General features: G+C 35.3%; 1 protein-coding gene across 3 annotated transcripts in view; it reads left to right on the forward strand.

Moving 5' to 3' along the window:
- Positions 1-19,852, forward strand: part of CEP57L1 (centrosomal protein 57 like 1) — a 54,862-nt gene that overhangs the window by 16,740 nt on the left and 18,270 nt on the right. The window contains exons 2-4 of one of the 3 annotated variants that reach the window (XM_024755798.1): positions 16,095-16,315; positions 17,875-18,054; positions 19,215-19,336. In XM_024755798.1, the coding sequence (XP_024611566.1) occupies positions 16,153-16,315; positions 17,875-18,054; positions 19,215-19,336 (465 nt within the window). In that variant the 5' untranslated portion in view covers positions 16,095-16,152. Of the gene's footprint in view, positions 1-16,094; positions 16,316-17,874; positions 18,055-19,214; positions 19,337-19,852 lie in introns of those variants that run through there. The other 2 variants (XM_024755813.1, XM_024755806.1) reach the window with 2 other exon arrangements.

Raw genomic sequence — 19,852 nt, forward strand, 5'->3', positions numbered from 1 at the left:
TATTTTCTTCTGTCGTTCCCAGATTTTGTAGAATGAGCATGTATTACTTTTGTAATCGGGGAAAAAAACAGTATATATATTGTTTTCAGTTTTTTGTCAAACCTCTTTCCGAATACCCTCACCCTAATCTCTCAGCTAGCACAGTAAAATATTATGGATTTATATATAATGTAAGTATAAGAAGTTGTTAGCAGTATTCATATACATAAGAATAATATTATTAATGATTGAACTTATCAGTGCAAATGCCTTTGGCCGTGCCTTTTGATTTTGCTGTGCTACAACCCTTGTATACCTTTCAATGGAATGTAGTTTGCGGCAATAGGAAGTTTTTAGTTCAAGGACGAAAGGAGGCTGAGTCTGTCTTAGCTAAGGCTCATCTGAGCTGGACTGGCAAACTTGGCTGGTTACCATGATGAAAGCAGCATTGGAGGGTCAACCCCAATTTTTGTGGGATACCAGATTAGTAGTAGTTTAGAGCAAGTTCAAAGGCCCACATTGGTTAGGCATTGCATTTATTTCCCCTCAGACTATGCCCTCTTCCTCTTTCTACCTCCATGTCTAGCACAAAGTCTGGCACATGTTAGGCACTCAGCAAATAGTATTGGAATTGAAGTGGGATGAAAACTGAAAATTATGCAGATTCCTAACATTAGCTTTACTGAAAAGTCATCTCAATCTTAAATGAAGTGAGTTATGTTGACACAGTCACAGGTGTAGTCTCTATTTGGATGCAAGAGAAGTTCTTAGGAACAATAAAGATATCTCATGTTTAGCCATCATAATAGGGTCTTCTCTATGCCTCTTGTAGTTTGGCTGCTAGTGGTACATTGGGAGGCCCTCAACACTTTCAGCATTTGGCACAGCTAGCTAGAAGTAAAGGATGAACATTGGAAACTAATGAAGAATTGGAAGCTATAAGAGGAAGGTCATACAAATTTTCATAGGTGCATTTTAAGTAAAATGTATTTTAATTATCTTAACTAAGCTTCTGCCTCAGCTAGGCAGGAAAATCTGGTTTGTCCTTTTTCCCTCTGTGCTATTCAACAACATATGCTATTTCTCATGTTAAGACCTTAACAGCTGTGCCAACAAGTCCGGTTTGAAAAAAAGTAAGGGCTTAATGGTGTCTCTTTACAGATCAGCCTGTCAACAACTCTGTCCATCAGTACATTACTGCAGCCCTTTAGAACAGTTGTTCACTTCAGACATACATGTCAAAAGTTGGTGTGGTTAAGATACTGCAGCTTGCTAATAGGAATAAGAATTGGAATTATAAATATGGAGCTCTGGATGCTAAGGAGACAAACATAGGTGTGTTGCTTTTTGAAAGAATAACTCAGGCACTACTGTTAGTGACTAGAGACCTCTTTTGTCTGAATGGCATAGGCATCGTCCTTTTACTTCACATTGAGATGACTTGTCACTAGGATTTATCTTAGAACTCTGCATGGCTTTTAGGCCTTTAATTCATTTCAGTTTAGCAAGCATTTATTAAGTATTGAATTAGGTGCTAAAGTTATAAAGATGAATGAGACTTGATCCCTGCCCTCAAGGCTTTCAGTTTAATGGGAAGGACATGAACAGATTATTTCAATATAATATATTAAGTATATAGGTATGCAAAGGGAAAGCTTCATGGACAGATTAACTGATAAACTGTGTGTTGCATAATGGGTAAGAATACTGTAGGAAGAGAATACAATATGAACACTAGAAATGTGTTCACTCAGTATAGGCAGGCAGGAGAAAAGAATTAGATTGATAGAGAACGGGTCATCAAGGCCCTGAGAACATGCTTGATCTTTATCCTGAAGGCAGTGAGGAGTCACTGAAGAGTTTTAAGCATTGAAGTGACATGGCTGGATTGTAATTTTAGGTAGATCACTCTAGAGGCGGAGAAGAGTATAGTTTTAGTGGGACACGATCAGTGTCAGGGAAATCACTTTAGAAGGCCATTGTAGTAGTCCAGGCAAAAAATGATGAGGGCCTAGGCTAGGGCACCTAGATAGTGGTGGTAAGGATGAGACAGTATAGGTGATTCAAGAAGTGTTTTAGGTGTTGAAATCCTCAGGACTTGAGGGTTGAGGAGTAGGGGGATGATGCTATTAAGTGAGATTAAAAATCTAAGAAGAAGGGCTTCCCTGGTGGCGCAGTGGTTGAGAGTCCGCCTGCCGATGCAGGGGCACGGGTTCGTGCCCCGGTCCGGGAACATCCCACATGCCATGGAGCGGCTGGGCCCGTGCGCCGTGGCTGCTGAGCCTGGGCGTCTGGAGCCTGTGCTCCACAACGGGAGAGGCCACAACAGTGAGAGGCCCATGTACCGCAAAAAAAAAAAAAAAAAAATCTAAGAAGAAAAAGAGTTTTTAGGGGAATGATGATATATTAAGTTTCAGATATGAGTTTGAGGTACCTCTGGGACATCTGAGTGGATGTGAACTTTTAAAATTCAGAGAAATGGTGGTCAGTACTTGATAAGAAATAAATTATCATCTTGAGTAGATAAAAAGCAAATATATTAGGGCAACCCCCAATGTAATATTGTCGCTTGAGGAGGGCTGTGTGTAAAGAAGTCTTTAGGTATAAAAATTGGGTTTGTACAGCAGCAGTGTAAAGTTACTATAAGTAAGTTCAATATTGTGGGGAATGGATCATTCTACTTTGTGAAAAGTCATCTTATATACCATTTATAGACTACTGTTTGGAAACTTCATAGTATGGCATGATATTAGAACAGTACTGGATATAGTGTAGGTTTTGATAGTTCAAAAGGGACTTTTGGATTTTGTTGTTTCTCAGTATCATTATGGACATCAATGATTATACTAACAAAATTTTGGACGTGATATTCAATGTATAAAGATTTTTAGATATCAGTAAGATTTGCCGAGTGCTAACTATGAGTCAAGCTCTATGCTAAGAACTTTGTATTGATTCATCACATATAATTCTCTGAAATACGTATATAGACTTATTATTCCCATTTTATAGGTAGGGGAAAACCATGGAAAGTTTAAGAAACTTGCCTTAGATCACACAGGATTCACCCCCAAGGAGTCTTGCTGCAGAGCCCACCTCTTAGCCACTATGCTATACTGCCTTATCAAACACTACAGGTTACAAGTACCTTTGCTCATCTGGGAGAATAGAAATGCATTATGTAAACAAAAGTCCCTGTAAAGGTAAAATTTCTAGAAATGTAAAGCGGTAAGAACTTCAGAAATAGTTTAATGTCAAGAATGTGGTATGTGTGTGTGGAGAGAGAGAGAGAGAGAGAGAGGAATTACATTGCTAATTAGGAGGAATGAAAACCTGACATGTCAGAAAAATTTGGGAAACAGAAGTACAGGAAGTTGAATTATTACAGGGAGGGAAGGGAAGAATTTATGTCAGAGATTAATATATATATAAAGGCTAAGTTATAAGGAAACTGAAACTCCGAGAAAAGAATGATAAAGAGTTTATCACTTCTACTTCTACCACTGTATATTTACATAATACTTTATATTTTCCAAAGCTAAGAGAAAGGAAGTAACAACTAAGATTATATGCTATGTAAGTGTCAGAAACAGGAAAGAACCCAGGTCTTACAACTCAATCCAGAGCTCTTTCCATTACGTCATATTCCTTAGTAGAACCATGCAGATTCAGTCCTCAGATCCATAAAAATGGAGGGGGAAATGCCTCAGCAAAGAATTAGTCATCATCGCTAAATCCAAGAGAGTAGCAATAGCAACAGGGATGCAATGGTAAAGAATGAACCAGTAATGCTATAATCGAAGAGATTGCCAAGCTTCTAGAATCTGATAAATCTTTCCTGTTGATTGATGTATATGACAGGAAAGTCACCAAAAGAAAAGTACTTAGGTATATGAATAATTGTTTTTCTTTCTATTCTTTTTTTTTTTTTTTTTTCGGTACGCGGGCCTCTCACTGCCATGGTCTCTCCCGTCGTGGAGCACAGGCCCCGGATGCACAGGCTCAGCGGTATGCGGGATCTTCCTGGACCGGGGCACGAGCCCGTGTCCCCTGCATGGGCACGCGGACCCCCAACCACTGCGCCACCAGGGAAGCCCTTTCTTTCTATTCTTAAGAATCTGCTGTTGGTGGTTACCCTCAGAGAGGGGAAAGCAGTAGATGTGGTTGGGAGTCAACGGTCTAGGAGTAGAAAAGTTATTACTTTTTATTTTGTGCTTCTCTGTGCTGTTTAAGTTTTGTTACCTGTGGGTATACTACTTTTTAAAAAAACATGTTAATAGGAGTTTCTGTATAATTGGATTATGGGCCACTTAAAAAAAATTGTTTCATTAAATATTACATAGTACATAAACCGTGCTAACAAACTTTATCCCAAGAGTTACCAAGTAGATTGACATTGACATTCAGAGTGAATTTTCCACAGATCCACGTAGAAACAATATTTTTTTTAAAAACTTTTCTTTTTTAAAAAATTCTTATTTATTTTTTGGCTGCGTCGTGTCTTCATTGCTGCATGTGGGCTTTCTCTAGTTGCTGCACACAGGGGCTACTCTTCGTTGTGGTGTGCGGGCTTCTCATTGCGGTGGCTTCTCTTGCTGCGGAGCACGGGCTCTAGGCGCCCGGGCTTCAGTAGTTGCAGCACGTGGGCTCAGTAATTGCGGCATGTGGGCCCTAGAGTGCGTGGGCTTCAGTAGTTGTGGCGCACGGGCTTAGTTGCTCCGCGGCATGCAGGATTTTCCCGGACCAGGGATCGAAACCGTGTCCCCTGCATTGGCAGGCGGATTCTTAACCATTGTGCCACCAGGGAAGTCCCGAAACAAAATTTTTATAACATGGTTGGAACAGCAGTGGCACTATAAAACTATTATTCTCTTGTTTCTATGGGAAAGTGAATATTAAATTGTAGGTAGGGATGTGGGAAACTTTACTTTCTGCAGTCTTAGAAAAATCCCTATACTCATGTATATACATATATGTATGCATTTGCTCCTGGGATAGGAAGTAGCTTTCCTGAGTGAAAGAGGTACTGTGGCAGGGAGTGGCAAGAGTGGGATTCAAATTAGAACTCTTTTATCAATTGCTCTAGACAGATTGTGCTGTGAGAGGGATTTTGAGGACCTTCATCTACTAAAAGTAGGGAGAAGCCAGCAGTTTGGCTGTATAACTAGTTTATATGTAAGTCACACATTTGAATTAGGGAACTCCTCACAGTGATCAATTGGTGCTTACTCTCACTCTAAAGCCATTTTAGTCCTTTAACCACCTGTTTGGATGATATGCTTGCTATTCAATGAAATTGCAGTTTTCTAAGTTCCCAGAGCAATTATGGTGTGTAATTTGTGCAGTGTTTTATACTACCCTTGGAAAAGATGGAAAGTGCATGTCTGAACAAGAAATACGCTCCTTTACTGGAAAATTATAAAAGTGCTAAAGGAATTTTTTTTCACGGCGGCATTGTTAGGAAGGGATCAATTTTTCTTAGAAAGGGCCAGGGTATTCTGGATATAATGAAAATATTAAGATAGTATGTTTGTGGCCTGTGAGTGAAAGAAAGAACACCAAGTGTTGGACTGGGACTGTAAATCATCATCTTTGGCAGGAGCAGAGTTTGCTCTTCCTCCTGTTGTGTCTGGACTGTTACCAGGGCCTGTGGTGAATTTTGCAATCTAGTTCTCAAAGTCCCAGTGAACACTGAAGCATTTACATGCACTCTGGGGTACAACTTGTCTGATCTCACTTGTTGCTTGTTTTGTTTGTTTGATTTATATTTTTTTATGGATGAGATTTTTTATATGAGTGAATAATTTAAAATGTTTAATGTGATGGGAAGGAAAAGGATTTTTAGAATTTTAAATAGTCTTTATTTTGTAGTTCTTACTTTTAAAAACAAATCAACACCTATATGAAATTATGTATGAAGTACCTTTGAGAGCCAGAAAATAGCCACTCCACCCCAAAGTTTCTGGGCAGGCATACATTCCATTTACTGCATTTTAGTGATTCTAAGACATTTTTTTCACATTTAAAAACACTTCTAAAATAGGGATACATCTTGTAATCATTATTGGCCTGGATTGAAATCAGATTACTTCAGAAAGGACTTGCATTTGCCTCTAGCAGTCATTTGCACTACTACCTGAGACCATTTTAAATTAAATTCTCTGTTTGAGATTTATATTTTTTTTGTTCTGTTTTTTTATTTTTACCCCACTGGTAGTGTGAATTCAGACTGTAAAGCTGTGTAAGAATTGTCTTTTGGATAAAATTCCCTCTACCTGGTGCCCAGTACTTGAAAGGTAGAGGCATTCAAGTTTTCTTGCTGTCTCTTTCTGCTTTGTGGGTTTAGTTGCCATTTATTCTACACAGTATTTGTGGCCCTTCTGTTGTTCCAGCTTTACATGAGAGGTCTCCTATTTTTCTCTTCTTGTGGTATGTGAAAGAATAGTGCATCTTACAATAGGTGGTGACTTACATTTGATAAAAGATCCATCAGATGCTTGCTTAGGCTCTACTATACTTCTTCAGAGCTTGTTTACTCGCACTGTAGGCACAGTTGTAATAAACTCAGTGTCATTGTTACACATTTCTTTGCTCATTCCTCATCAGTGATCTTCAAACTTTTTTGCATAAGAATCAATTGGGGAGTGAAAATTATATATTTCTGTGCCTTATGCTCAGAGATTATGTTTCCGTGATCCTGGGTGATGCCCAGGAATCTTCACTTTTATTAAATATCGTCAAGGTATTCATACCTAAGTGATTGAAGAATGATACTTAGAGAAAAACTGCATACTCTATATCTAAGTGAATATTCATGACTTCAGCTGCCATCTATATATACTGATGGTTTTCAAATCCTTATCTTTAGTCTAAACCATTCTTCTTGGATGCCAGACTCATCTATACAACTGACATGTCTCTATTAAAGACAGAATACACTCTGATCTGGGGTACATGGGCTCAAGTCCCAGCTCAGCCACTTATATAACTCTGTGACCTTTGGCAAAGTTACTTAACTTCTCAGTTGCCTCATGTAAAATGAAATTAATATAAATACCTCATAGGGTTGCCTAGACGATTCTGTGGATCAATACATGTAAATTTCTTTGACAGTGCCTGGCACTAAGCTCAATATAAGTGGTAGCTGTTTTTATGTTGTTATTGTCCCACAAGTATGTCAAGCATGTCTAAAATGAACCTTTTTTTAATCACCTCGACACCCCTCAAAATCTGTTTTCTGCTTTGACTAGAGCTATATTTAATTTCGCCCTATCATTAATTTTCCTCATCCCAGTCATACATTCTGGGAATTCAGTATCCTAATTATCTCTAATTTGTCCCCTTCTTTTCATCCCCATTTCTGTTGCTTTGGTTTGGATCTTGATTGCCTCACATAGCATTCTGGAATAGTCTTCTGTCTGGACTTCTAACCTCTGCTTGTTTTTCTCCATTCTAACTCACAGAAATCTTTATCAAAGGCAATGTGATACTGCTACTCCTCTGCTGGGTGGCTCTTATTGCCTGCGGGATAAAATCCAAACACCTGTGCCTGGCTTACAAGCCTCCTCAGATCTGGTTTCTGCCTCCTCTTCTGCAACACTCAGGCACATTTGCAGTCTTCCAGCTTTGTACATTTCTTGTAGTAGCTTGCCCAAAACACCACATCCTCTCTAGCTCTTATAACTTTGCATAAATTAGCAATATAGCATGGTGGTTAAAAGTGTGAGCTTTAGAGCCAAACTGCCTTGAGTCAAAAGTGTGAGGTTTTGAGCCAAGTTCTGACTTTGCCACTTTAGTTGTGTTGGGCAAAACACAGTTTTTCTGTGCCACAGTTTACTCATCTTTATAATTGGAATAATTGTGTGTTATAGAGTTGTTCTGTGGATTTTAGTAAATTAATTCACATAATAAGCATTCAATAAATGTGAGGTATCCCTAGTTTTATTATTACCATGCTATTTCTTTTGCTTATACACTTGATCTTTTTCTCTACCCATTCCCTCACTTTCTTTTGACTGTCAAATCCTACTCATTCATCCTTTGTTTTTCAGTTTAAGAACTAGCTCCTCCAGGAGGCCATCTCTGAAACCCCCAGACTTGTTTAGATGCCCGTCCTCTGGGTTCCCATAGCACCCTTTTTAGTATAATTAAGCTATGAACATTTTAAGGGCTGCCAAGGACTATGTTTTACATCTTTGAGTGGCTAATGAATAAAGTGTGATTGTTTTATTGTTTCTTACTTGTTTTAGGTTGGGAAAGCAATTAGAAAGGGGAGGGATATATTCTACTAGAGTCAAGTAGACAGTTCATAAGCAGGCAGGAAGAGAAGAGATAGCAAGAGGTGAAAAGACAGAAAACAAAATCTGTAACAGTCTGGAACTTTCCAGTGAAAGGGCAAACAATCCAACAAATATCAGTGTGGTTCTCTAAGTATCATTGTGCATAATTAAAATTCTATTGTGATATCCTTAAGGTTAAATTGTGTTGAGTATACTCTATCTAAAATGAAGAAAAGTAGGTTAAGCATTTTAGAAATATTTCTTTTAAAACTAGTTGAAATACATTTTGGCAATTAAATAGGTAAGCTTTAGTTATTTATCATTGTCCAACAGCTCATTGCCCCTTGGGCTGCCTGACTAATCAGTACTCCCATAATTAATTCTGATTATTGTGTGTGCTCTATCTGTGGGAGAAAAAAAAATAGTAAAGGCCAAGGAGGATTTGTAGCAACTAATTTGAGTATTGTTAACTTTAAAATTCATTACTTGTTGACTCAATTTCTAAATTCTTTCTACATGTAATAAGTTTGTCATCAACCATTCTAAAGGGTGTTGACCCAAAACAGACTGCCAGATATTTCTCCAGCAAAAATGGGTTTATTTGGGATCAGCAGAAAATTACAATTTGGAATCTGCAACTGTGGTGAGCCCTGTGCAAATCCCTGCAGGGCAAGGGAAGGTGAACTCTTTTATAGAGGGGAAAAGGAAGTTGGGAGAGCTATAGTAAACAAAGAGTCTATGGCTTTTCATTGGCTGAATCCTTGCCAGGAAAGAAGAGTATTTCTTCTACCTGCTGGACTCAGCTATGTCGCAGGGCATGAGAGCTCCCCCTTCTGATCTCTCTACTCTATTTAATTGAGGTTTCTGTTTATTAATTTTTTACAAGAGAAATGGTTAGAAACACAATATACACTGTATGCAAAAGTATATACCAAGGTATAATATGTGATTTTTTAAAACTTAGGATAGTATTTATGGAATTGTTGGGTTTAACTATGACAAACATTAGTGTAAGAAGGTAGGGAAAAGTTGTTGACATATCAAATTAGTTTCAGGGGATTCATTTTACAAGTATTTTTTGGATTAGGCCCTGAGGATACAATGCCCCTTTGCAGAGCAAAGCAATTTAGATTGTAGAAGCTTACAGAAGAAATAAACATAATTGTCCTCCCTGAGTTTATGTTGATATAAGAGGCATAAGACCCTTAAAAATGAAAAGATATAAGTGCTTCTACAAATATCAATATAAGCCATTGATATTCTACATCTTCACCATTTCTACCTCTGTAGAAATCTAATTAAAAGGAAACTATTTTAGTAAGTTTTTGTTTCTTATTATAAAACTAATATGTATTTATGTAGAGAATGTATAAGGTAGAAGTAAGAAAATAAAAATCTATTGTCCATCTAGTAACATTTAATATATTTACAATTATTATTTATTGTATATAATATATTATAATAAATATTATTTAATACATATATAGTCTTTTATGCTTATCTTTGTCCTTTTTAAAAATTGAGCTATAGTTATATAATTGTATATCCTTTATTCACTTTATATTGAATCAGGAACACTTTCTCTGGACTGAATATTCAAGATAAAGTACAGGTAAAGATGATGGAGAGTCTAATCATTTAAATAATCTCAGACATTTTTAAGTTTTCAACTTATTTATATTCAAGTTCAGTAAGGAAAAATTTAATTTTCTGATTATTAGATAAAATGTTCATAAGTCTTAAATCCACAAATTAATATGTTTGCTGGAAATCAGGTAGCTCTTACAGCATAGCATTGAGAATTAACTGTACACGTAACAATTAGATGCTGTATTATAATTTATAAAATATTTGTAAAAGATTATACAAAGATTGCTTTGTACTCTTTAAAAAACAAGGTATTTTACTCATGTAATCATATTTCTTCTATTCAGACTCATTTAGGATAATGAGATTGAAGAATGGTCAATAAAATTTTAATAATTATGAAATAAGCAAACCAATTTTATTGGGTATACTGCTAGCTAACTCACCCCCTGTGTTTTTTTCTCCCTTTTCATTGTCTCTTGTTTGTCTTTTTTCAACAGTGAGATTGCAAACTATTTGACTGCAGAAGCTATGCCCTGTGTGTTTATTTCTACAGGGCATAGCATATTAGATGTAGATACTAAAGAATTACTTGTTGTTCTTACTTTGACTTTGTCTGTGGGCACCTCAGATTCAACTATATCTAAAACAGAGTTCGTTGTTTTCCATCAGACTTGTATCTCCTTTTATATTATTTCTTATTTCTGTTAATGCCACCACCATCTCTTTACTTGCCCAAGTGAAATTTTGGAGTGTGGTTTTGATTCTTTCCTCTCCCCCATTTCACATATCTAGTTGGTTCCTAAGTCCTTTTGATTGTATCTTCTAAGAATCTTTCATGTTGATCTCATTTACTACAGTCTTAGTTCAGGCCTTATATTTTTTCTCATCTTAATTACTTCAGTAACCTCTTAAATTGTCTCTCTGCCTGTAATTTCTTCTCCCTCCAATCTACCTCAGGGCCATCTGAATAAACTCAGAATACAAACCTGATCATGTTATTCCCCTTTATATCCTTTATTAGCTCCCTATTGCCTGATCCTATAAAATACGAACTACTTGTGTGATACACCAAATCCTTTGTGGTTTGCCCCTCATATACCTTTTTAGCCATCTCTTATTGCCAACATTTACTCACTATGCTCTAGCCAAATTCACTAGGACCTGTCATGTCCCTCAATGATTATACTTCTATCTCTTAATTATGTTTTTCCAAATTTTGTGTTTCTGTTAAGCCTTTTATTGTTTGCTTGTTTTGATCTCTGTCTTTCACATCTTTCTTCAATGTCGTAAGCCTTTGTTAAACAACTTATATATTTAAGAGTGGAGCACTAAAAAACTGATTGGAAATTCCAAATCCATCCAATCCATTCACTTTACTGTCTTTAGTATCTTTGTTAACTTGGGCTAGTCATATTCCCTTGATAAGGATCTTCCCGTCTCCACTTGGATATGTAGACTGCCAGTATTCTGTGTACTGAATCTTCCTCCTTTCAGTCTGGTTCCCCACCCTCACCTGTGCTGAGTGTCTCCCAATCCAGAGATACTCTAAAAGTTCCTCTTCATTAAAACAACAACAACAAAAACAAAAACTACTGGTCTTCTTCCCAGACGAGGGGATAAAACAGTCTTTTGGTTGTATGGAGAAGCAAAGGAGATTTGGGCATATAATTTACGTCTAAATTAAACTTTCATCCTATTCTCTAGGTTTCAGCCCTATCTTGACAACTTACAAATTTACTACAGAGGTGTAGCTAATTCATGAGCCATTTTGGAGGTTCTATAGGGTAAACTTAAAAGTCACTTTTATTACTTGAGTTAGGAATCTGCCTTTTTGCATTAGCTAAGTCTGTTATTACTTGTACATCTGTTTTCCATTTTCCAAAGTTATGTTGTTGTCATCTTTTCTGATTTCTTTGTCCTTTCAGGTTTATATCTTTTTTAAAAAGTTTTAATATTATTTTAGTGGGTTTTGAAGAGGAAGCAAAAGTCAGTCTATATGTTCATTCTCCCATATTTACCTAAACTACTCTTTCAAAACTGTTAATAATTCCAAATTATTTCTGGCTTTACTTATCTCTCTGTCAATCAGAATTAGATAATTCCTCTTCTGTGCTCCCATAACACCCTGTGTATGCTTTTGTTATGGAACTTATCCCGTTGAATCATATCTTGTTTTTAACTTGTCTCCCCTGCCACACATCATTGTACAACAAATCTCCAGAACTTTTTCATCTGACGAAACTGAAATTCTACAACTCCCCATTTACCCCTCCCCTCAGCTACCATTCTGTTTTCTGTTTCTATGAGTTTAACGACTCTAGATACCTCATATAAGTAGAATCATACAGTATTTGTCTTTCTGTGACTGGTTTATTTCACTTAGCATAGTGTCTTCAGTGTTCATCCATGTTTTAGCGTGTGTCAGAATTTCCTTCTCTTTTTAAGGCCAAATAGTATTACATTGTATATATATACATTTTGTTTATCTATTCATTCATTGATGGACGTTTGGGTTGTTTCCACCTTTGGCTATTGTAAATAATGCCATTATGAATATAGGTGTACAAATATCTATTTGAAACCATGCTTTCAATTTTCTTTTGGATATATATACCTAGACGTGTCATCATTTTTTATGACGTTGACATTCTTTAAGAAAACAGTTCCCCCTTTATAAAAAATAGAATGTTTTCCATTTTTGGCCTTTGTGATGTACTGAGATTCAGGTTACACATTCCTGGCCAGAATGCTGCATAAGTGATTGCAAATATTATCTTCTGCTTTTCTTTTGTCTTTCAAATTTTTTCATAATTTCTATATGTTGTAGAATGAATTTTCATGTAGTCTTTGTATCTTTTCCTTTATTTTCCTCCTGCCTTTAAACACAAAATATCTTGCCCCCTTCTAAGATTATTTTAACTATTCACTGTTTTTTTTATAATTTTTAAAGTTAAAAAAATTTTAACTCTGTAGGTTATTTGAAGTTCTGTACTGATGTGTGCTATTATGGAAAGGTTTAACTGGATTTTTTCCCTAGTTTTTCTAACATCATTCATTGAATGAACAACAAATGAATCATTTGTTGAATCCCATAGAAGTATTTATGTGAAGTTCTTAGATTTACTAATTTCTATTGACCAGTCAGTTTTTATATCACTATCTTAACACTTTAGTTATTATATGTTGTAAATAATAGGTTGTAATATCTATTAGAGCATCTGTAAGGCAAATTCCTTAACCTCAAATTATTCTACTCAATTGTAAGAGTACTTTTAAAAGTAATATACATTAAGAATAAAATAAAGTTAGTCCAGCCTTTACTGTGTTTGCTCTTTGGATAAGTTAATCTAGATGCATACACAAAGAAAATCAGATAAAAGAAGCAGAGCTGTTGATCTTTCTCCAGTCTCTCCAAGGAAAAAATCTAAACTTGAAAGAATTACCAGTACGGAAACAGAGAGTCCTCCATTTCAAGAACCCATTGTAGTATCTCTGACTGCTTCCTAAATGCTGTCTCCCTAATAGTCCTATGAGATTACACAAAGATGATGCCACCAGCAGGAGTAGACATTGGTTATTTAAAGGGACCATTTTGGAACAATTACTTCCCTCAAGAACGAGTGAAAATGCTTTGCAGTTAAGTATTTGTGTCCAGCACATTCTTTAGAGGGGATAGTTTCTTTATGCAGTGGCACCTTAGTTGCAGCCAATTAAGGTGTCTTAATTTTATACACCATAGAGGCAATGGATAATTTCCCTGATTGTTTACAAGCTGTCAGGAATGGTTCCAGGCATAATTTGAGTTTTCCTAAGCTTTACCAGGCTATTGATACAATCGAGGCCCACATTTTACAGCCCTTTGCCCCTACTTGTGGGACAGAATACTCCAACAAGAATTTCTGAGGTCTTTTCAATAACCTACAGCTAGACCTCATACCAAACATTCACATTCCTTGGAGGATGGGGCTTAGGCAGCTCTCTGTATTTTCAGAAAACTTCCTCTAGAAAATTCTGTCATACATGCCATGAATATGTCCTTTCCAGCTGTTCTGTCACTCTCTTGCTGTCTCTCTCTGGCTGAACAGTACTACCAATGCAACAGAACTCTTAAAGTGCCAAAACTGTGTTAGTGACCTCTGGCAACTTCCCCCTTCATTGGAATATAACATCTTATACAAAGCAAGGCAGCTAGTGCCTCAGTCTTTTATAGAGATCTTGGTGAAATATTTCTCACTTTTTACTTCCAGCCCTCTCTCTTCCCTACAGCCATGTATAAGTAGATGGGACTAGGTCAGAGACGAATTAAAATGACCACCACCATACTCTACTCAGAATCACTCCTCCTCTCCTCCACCAATTAAGGCTTTGATTTTGGATCAGCGTTTCTGTACATCTGTCATATTCCTTCAGAGTTTTTCTCCTAGGATGCCTCGGTTCTTTATGTAAATAAGCTTTGAGTAGTTTTTAAGCACTTGTTTATAATACAGGGCTAGATTGTAAGGGTTAAGCTGGAACCCCTATTACAGTGAGAACCCCATGGCTTGTTTTCTCTCATTTCTTTACTGTTTCCTTTCTTTTCTTCATATACCAGTAGGTTATTACTCTGCTTATGCCAACTTTCAGATGTGTTTACACATTTAATTTAAATAAACTTTGGTCTAATTTTTAACTTATTGGTATCTTCTGAGTAGTCATTTCATATACGCTAAAACCCTTGAATTTTTTTTAATTGGTGCAAAAATTGACTTTGTAAAATAATACTATATTTGGGACAGAGGAAGCAGACAGTCCTCCCAAGGACTTCAGTGTATAGTGACTAATGGCAAAATTTCATTCTTTTCATTATTGGAGAGACTCAACAGGAGCTGAAAACTGAATCAGATTTCTCGAGTAACTCCAAAGTTCTTTGGATAGGTTCAACCACATACCTTTCTCTGAAGATGTACAACCATGTTCAGAACATCTGTACTTTGGGGCCCTGCCTTTACTTTATTGTGAGCCAGCTGTAACTAAATTTGCTCTCTTATTTTTTGAGGTAACAGCAACTTAGATAGATGCAGTCTCCCATGGGGAGCAGACAGTGTCTAAGCAGCAAGAACCCAGAGGGACAGAGACATGGTTAGTAAATGGTAGCTGGTGCTAATAACAAAAGCAAAAATGATCGCCTCCTAAGATCAAAGAGCATCAAGTATTCTAGCAAAGCTTCCTAGGCTCTATAACCTCTAATTTAGACTGATGAGAATGTCCTGGAAGACAACACATCATGACAGTGGCTAAAGTAGAAAATCCTATTGAGTGAAGTTATGTTCCCTGCCATCCCAGGAAATACAATCATGGAAGTATCTTCCTTTGCCCTGTGAATTGGGAAGGTAGTGAAATCACTGAAATTTTACAGTTCTCAAAAATTAAAGTAGGCTAATTATAATTCTACAGAGGAATTCTAAATTTACATTTTAAAGCAAGCTTTTGTTCTAAAAATTGTGCTGGTAAATTGTTTTGTGTATAAACAATTTTCTGTTTCTTTCAGTGTGGTTATGAGTTAATTTATTTAACATTGACTATAATCTATTAAGTAGAATACATTTCTAAAATATTTAAATTACAGAAAGGAAAATAAAATGATTTGGGAACATTTAAAAATTATCTGCTAAGATGGCTAAAAGGGCTCTCCAACAAACATACAAAAAAAGCCCAGAATGACAAGGTAAAGCTATTTTAGATTTTCAGATTTGGAACCCTTCTAAACTACATGATTAGAATGCTAGTGCATTAAGTGGAGTTGTGTCTTATTCAAGGGTTAGACTCAGAAATTGATATATCCAAAATTACCCTTGAAAATCCCTTAGGAGGCCAGTACATTAGAGTCTTAGAGAATCATGTTATGTGGGTGGCTTGTGTTTCAAAGCTGTGTTGTCTTTTCGAATATATACTTTTCTCTCTGAACCCTAGAGTCAAACTCTTTTAGAGGGGTGCTCAGATGATGAACTTGTGATCAACTGAAAAACCAGCAAATTCACACCACGCATGTAACGCTCACTCCAGAGCATATACTCATTGAAAGTCAGGCAGAATTATCTATACTCTTTATAGAGTAAATAGTCATTTTTCTTTCTTTTACTGCTGAATTTATTATAATTGAATTTGTGATAATTAACTTCATAAAGACAAAATTCCACAGTATATGATTATGTATTTATTTTAAAGTTTCATCTGAATTTTTGTCTAATGTTTTTGTCATTCACATAGGAAAGAATGATGCTATACTGTGCCATTCCTTTATTGGCACAGTACAGAAGTACAGATAATGGATTCTGAATTAATGCACAGTATAGTAGGAAGCTATCTTAAACCTCCAGAAAGAGTGTTTGTTCCATCAATCGCCCAGAGTGATGAATCATCTCAGACTCACTATTCTGTGAACTTAGAAGTTACCTCTCCTAAAATGCTTCATAGTCCAAATAGCCAAGGTAATGCTAATAAAAAATCTTATTTAACATTAGGGGAATGGTACAAAGTATGTTATACAAAACTTTTCATTTTTATATAGAAAATAAGATGATTGTGTATTTAACTAATCTTAGTAAAACTGCTCATTTTGACTCTGTTTCTTAAAGTTTCTATAAACTTAGGTTACTTAACATTTTTTTATTTTGGCTTCTTCAGCTATAAGATGAAAATTAATATAACCAGCTAGGCACATATTACAGGCTTTTCATTAAAACATCATTAGAAAATAGGAAAATACTCTTTGAAGAATAAAAAGTCAGATTTGGAGACTCCTTCTAATAAACAAGATGATTAGAATACTAACAAATTAAGTAGAATTGTCTTATTCAAGGATTAAATTCAGTAATTTCATATATCTGAAATTACCCTTGAAAATTCTTCATGAATCCAGTACATTGGAGTAACTACAAAATACAAGTATTATAACTTTTAAAATACAAGCTTAGGAGGATCTTAAAATTGAATTAGGAAAACATTTATGACTCCAGGCATACCTACACCATTACAAATTACTTTCTAAGATGATGATAGTCATGTTGTTTTTTAATCTTTTATAATAATGGTTGCCATTATTAAATAGACTGGCTTTGTGGAGCAAAGCAACTGAAGAAATAGTAATCCAAATCAAAAAATAATCTCTAGCAGACATTTTTCTAATTGGATATAAACTATTTGAAAGTTAACTTATAACATTTATTTATATTCCATTTATCTCTAGTTTTTTATAATTTAAAGTTGTAACTGAGAAGAAAATGTAAGACAATATTTGAAAATTTTATAACTCTGAGCTTATCTGAATCATGAAGATATTAATATAGCTGAAAAGAAATCACAGTAGTACATGTGTAACACTTATAATCTTTCAAGCCTGACATCAGTTAAACCACTAGGTTGTAATTTTTTCTTAATGGAAGAAACTATGTTCTATCTCATATGTCCTAATTATTAACATTATATCTTAGACAAAGAAACAATAAATGTTTCTGGTTTGACTGAAACTGAATACATGAAGAACTGAGAAAAACTTTTAACTTTAAACCTAAGTTTCCTTGTTAATTAGTGGGCACTATATTTTAATTTTCTTTATCCATGCTCAGACTCATGCCTCCCAACCTTCCTCCCTTTCTCTCCCTCTCTGTCTCTCTGTCTCTGTCTCTCTCTCTCTCTCTCTCTCCATATACATATATACACACACACACATATATACATATACATATATATATATCTTTTTGCCTTAATTTGAATATATTTATTTTATTAAATTTAGTGATTATTAGCTTTCTCATATCTCAAATTTAGGAAAGTACTAAATACAATCATAAATATATTGTTTTTGTAAGATATGTTAGAATTTGTCCCTCTTTAAAGTTTTGTCATTTTTCTTTTTTATGAGGAATATAAATTACTTATTTTTTTTGGTTCATTAACAAAAACATACTGCTCACTTTTATATGCTAGTATGATTGTTAAGTGTTCAAAAATTCTCACTTAAAATATCAGGCAAATTTTTTTTCAACAGCTCTTATTTTAGCCTTAAAAACTCTTCAGGAAAAGATTCATCGTTTAGAGTTAGAGAGAACACAAGCTGAAGATAACCTGAACATTCTTTCCAGAGAAGCAGCACAGTATAAAAAGGCCTTGGAGTATGAAACAAAGGAGAGAAATCTGGCACATGAGGAACTAATAAAGCAGAAAAAAGGTAAGAACATTCAATAGTTCTCAGAAACAAGTGGTTACCAAAGTTTACAACTTAAAAATAATAAGCCCAGTCTAAGAAGATTTACTCAAATATCTTTGTTCTTATATGCATTCCAACGTTGAGGGCTTGTTCTCAGACATTTTGGTATTTGCACTAAATGGATATAATTTTGAAGTTACCTCTATTATATCTGTTATCCCAGTTCATAAATTTTTGAGATTAAAAGAAAAATTAGACAAATTGTGTTTAAGAATTATAATATTTTCAGAATACCAACAAAATGCAATATGTTATTAGCCCATAATATAATTGGAATACTTCATATTTTCACTAGTTTTTTTTAAATTAGAAAATATAAAGCAATACTAGTAATTAAACAACATAAAACAATAAAAATTAACTTAAAAAATTATATTTAACTTAAAAGATTAATTGGAAGAAATGGACAGGTAGGTGGAGGCTTCTGTGGAAATTATGAAAAGGACTTCTGGGCATCTGTTTTAGAGATTTAGAACATAAGTTCTTTATATAATTTCACTTAAAAATTGTGGCTTTTTTTTCCTTGTAACACTACATCACCCTCATAAACAAGGTTCAAATTTGTGTTTCAGCTTATAAATAGAATGAAGAAATAGGGAGGGAAAAAAAAATCCCAAGGTAATTGGACAAAAGTAGAAGAAAGAACTGAGGAAAGTAACGAATTAAAGAATTAGAACGAGGTTGCTTATTATAAATAGAATTAACTGTGCAGTTAGTAGTCGAGAACAGAGGAAAATAGGAATGGTAGAATGCATATACCTGAGTTTCCTGAAAGAGAAGAAATGTATTGTTAGGAAAGAGACTTTAGGTCCTCTATTTTCCAGATGGTGTTGTTTCCCAGGAAGAGCCAGGTTTTTTGTTATCCCACAGGTCACTGACATTCTTCCTTTTCAGAAGTATGCCCTCTGGGTGTTTATGAGGAGACAACGTTAAATTGGTTATATATAATTAATGAGATACACACAAAATGTATGTTCATAACTTTGGGAGAGTCAATATTTAGAACTAAAGAACTCTTGAACTTTTAGCTGTTGATTGAATTCATAGAATACACTTCTTGTTATAACTCTCTGATCTATGTGATAACTAACTGACTCATTATTACTTTTTCTTTTTCATAGATATAAGTATGCAGTTAAGCTCAGCCCAGTCTCACTGTACCCTTCTAGAGAAACAACTAGAATATACAAAGAGAATGGTTCTCAACGTAGAACGAGAGAAGAATATGATCCTAGAACAACAGGTGACCATATTTTCTATAGTAATATAATATAATATATATTTTTTGTTGTGTATTTTTTTTTAACAAAGTGAATCAGTTATACATATACATATGTTCCCATATCTCTTCCCTCTTGCATCTCCCTCCCTCGCATCCTCCCTATCCCACCCCTCCAGGAGGTCACAAAGCACCGAGCTGATCTCCCTGTGCTATGCGGCTGCTTCCCACTAGCTATTTTACGTTTGGTAGTGTATATATGTCCATGCCTCTCTCTCGCTTTGTCACAACTTACCCTTCCCCTCCCCATATCCTCAAGTCCATTCTCTAGTAGGTCTGTGTCTTTATTCCTGTCTTACCCCTAGGATCTTCACGCCTTTTTTTTTTTCTTAAATTCCATATATATGTGTTAGCAAACAATATTTCTCTTTCTCTTTCTGACTTACTTCACTCTATGACAGACTCTAAGTCTATCCACCTCATTACAAATAGCTCAATTTCGTTTCTTTTTATGGCTGAGTAATATTCCATTGTATATAT

Source organism: Neophocaena asiaeorientalis, unplaced genomic scaffold (assembly GCF_003031525.2).
Source record: "Neophocaena asiaeorientalis asiaeorientalis breed wild unplaced genomic scaffold, Neophocaena_asiaeorientalis_V1.1 scaffold105, whole genome shotgun sequence".
Lineage (NCBI taxonomy): Eukaryota > Metazoa > Chordata > Mammalia > Artiodactyla > Phocoenidae > Neophocaena > Neophocaena asiaeorientalis.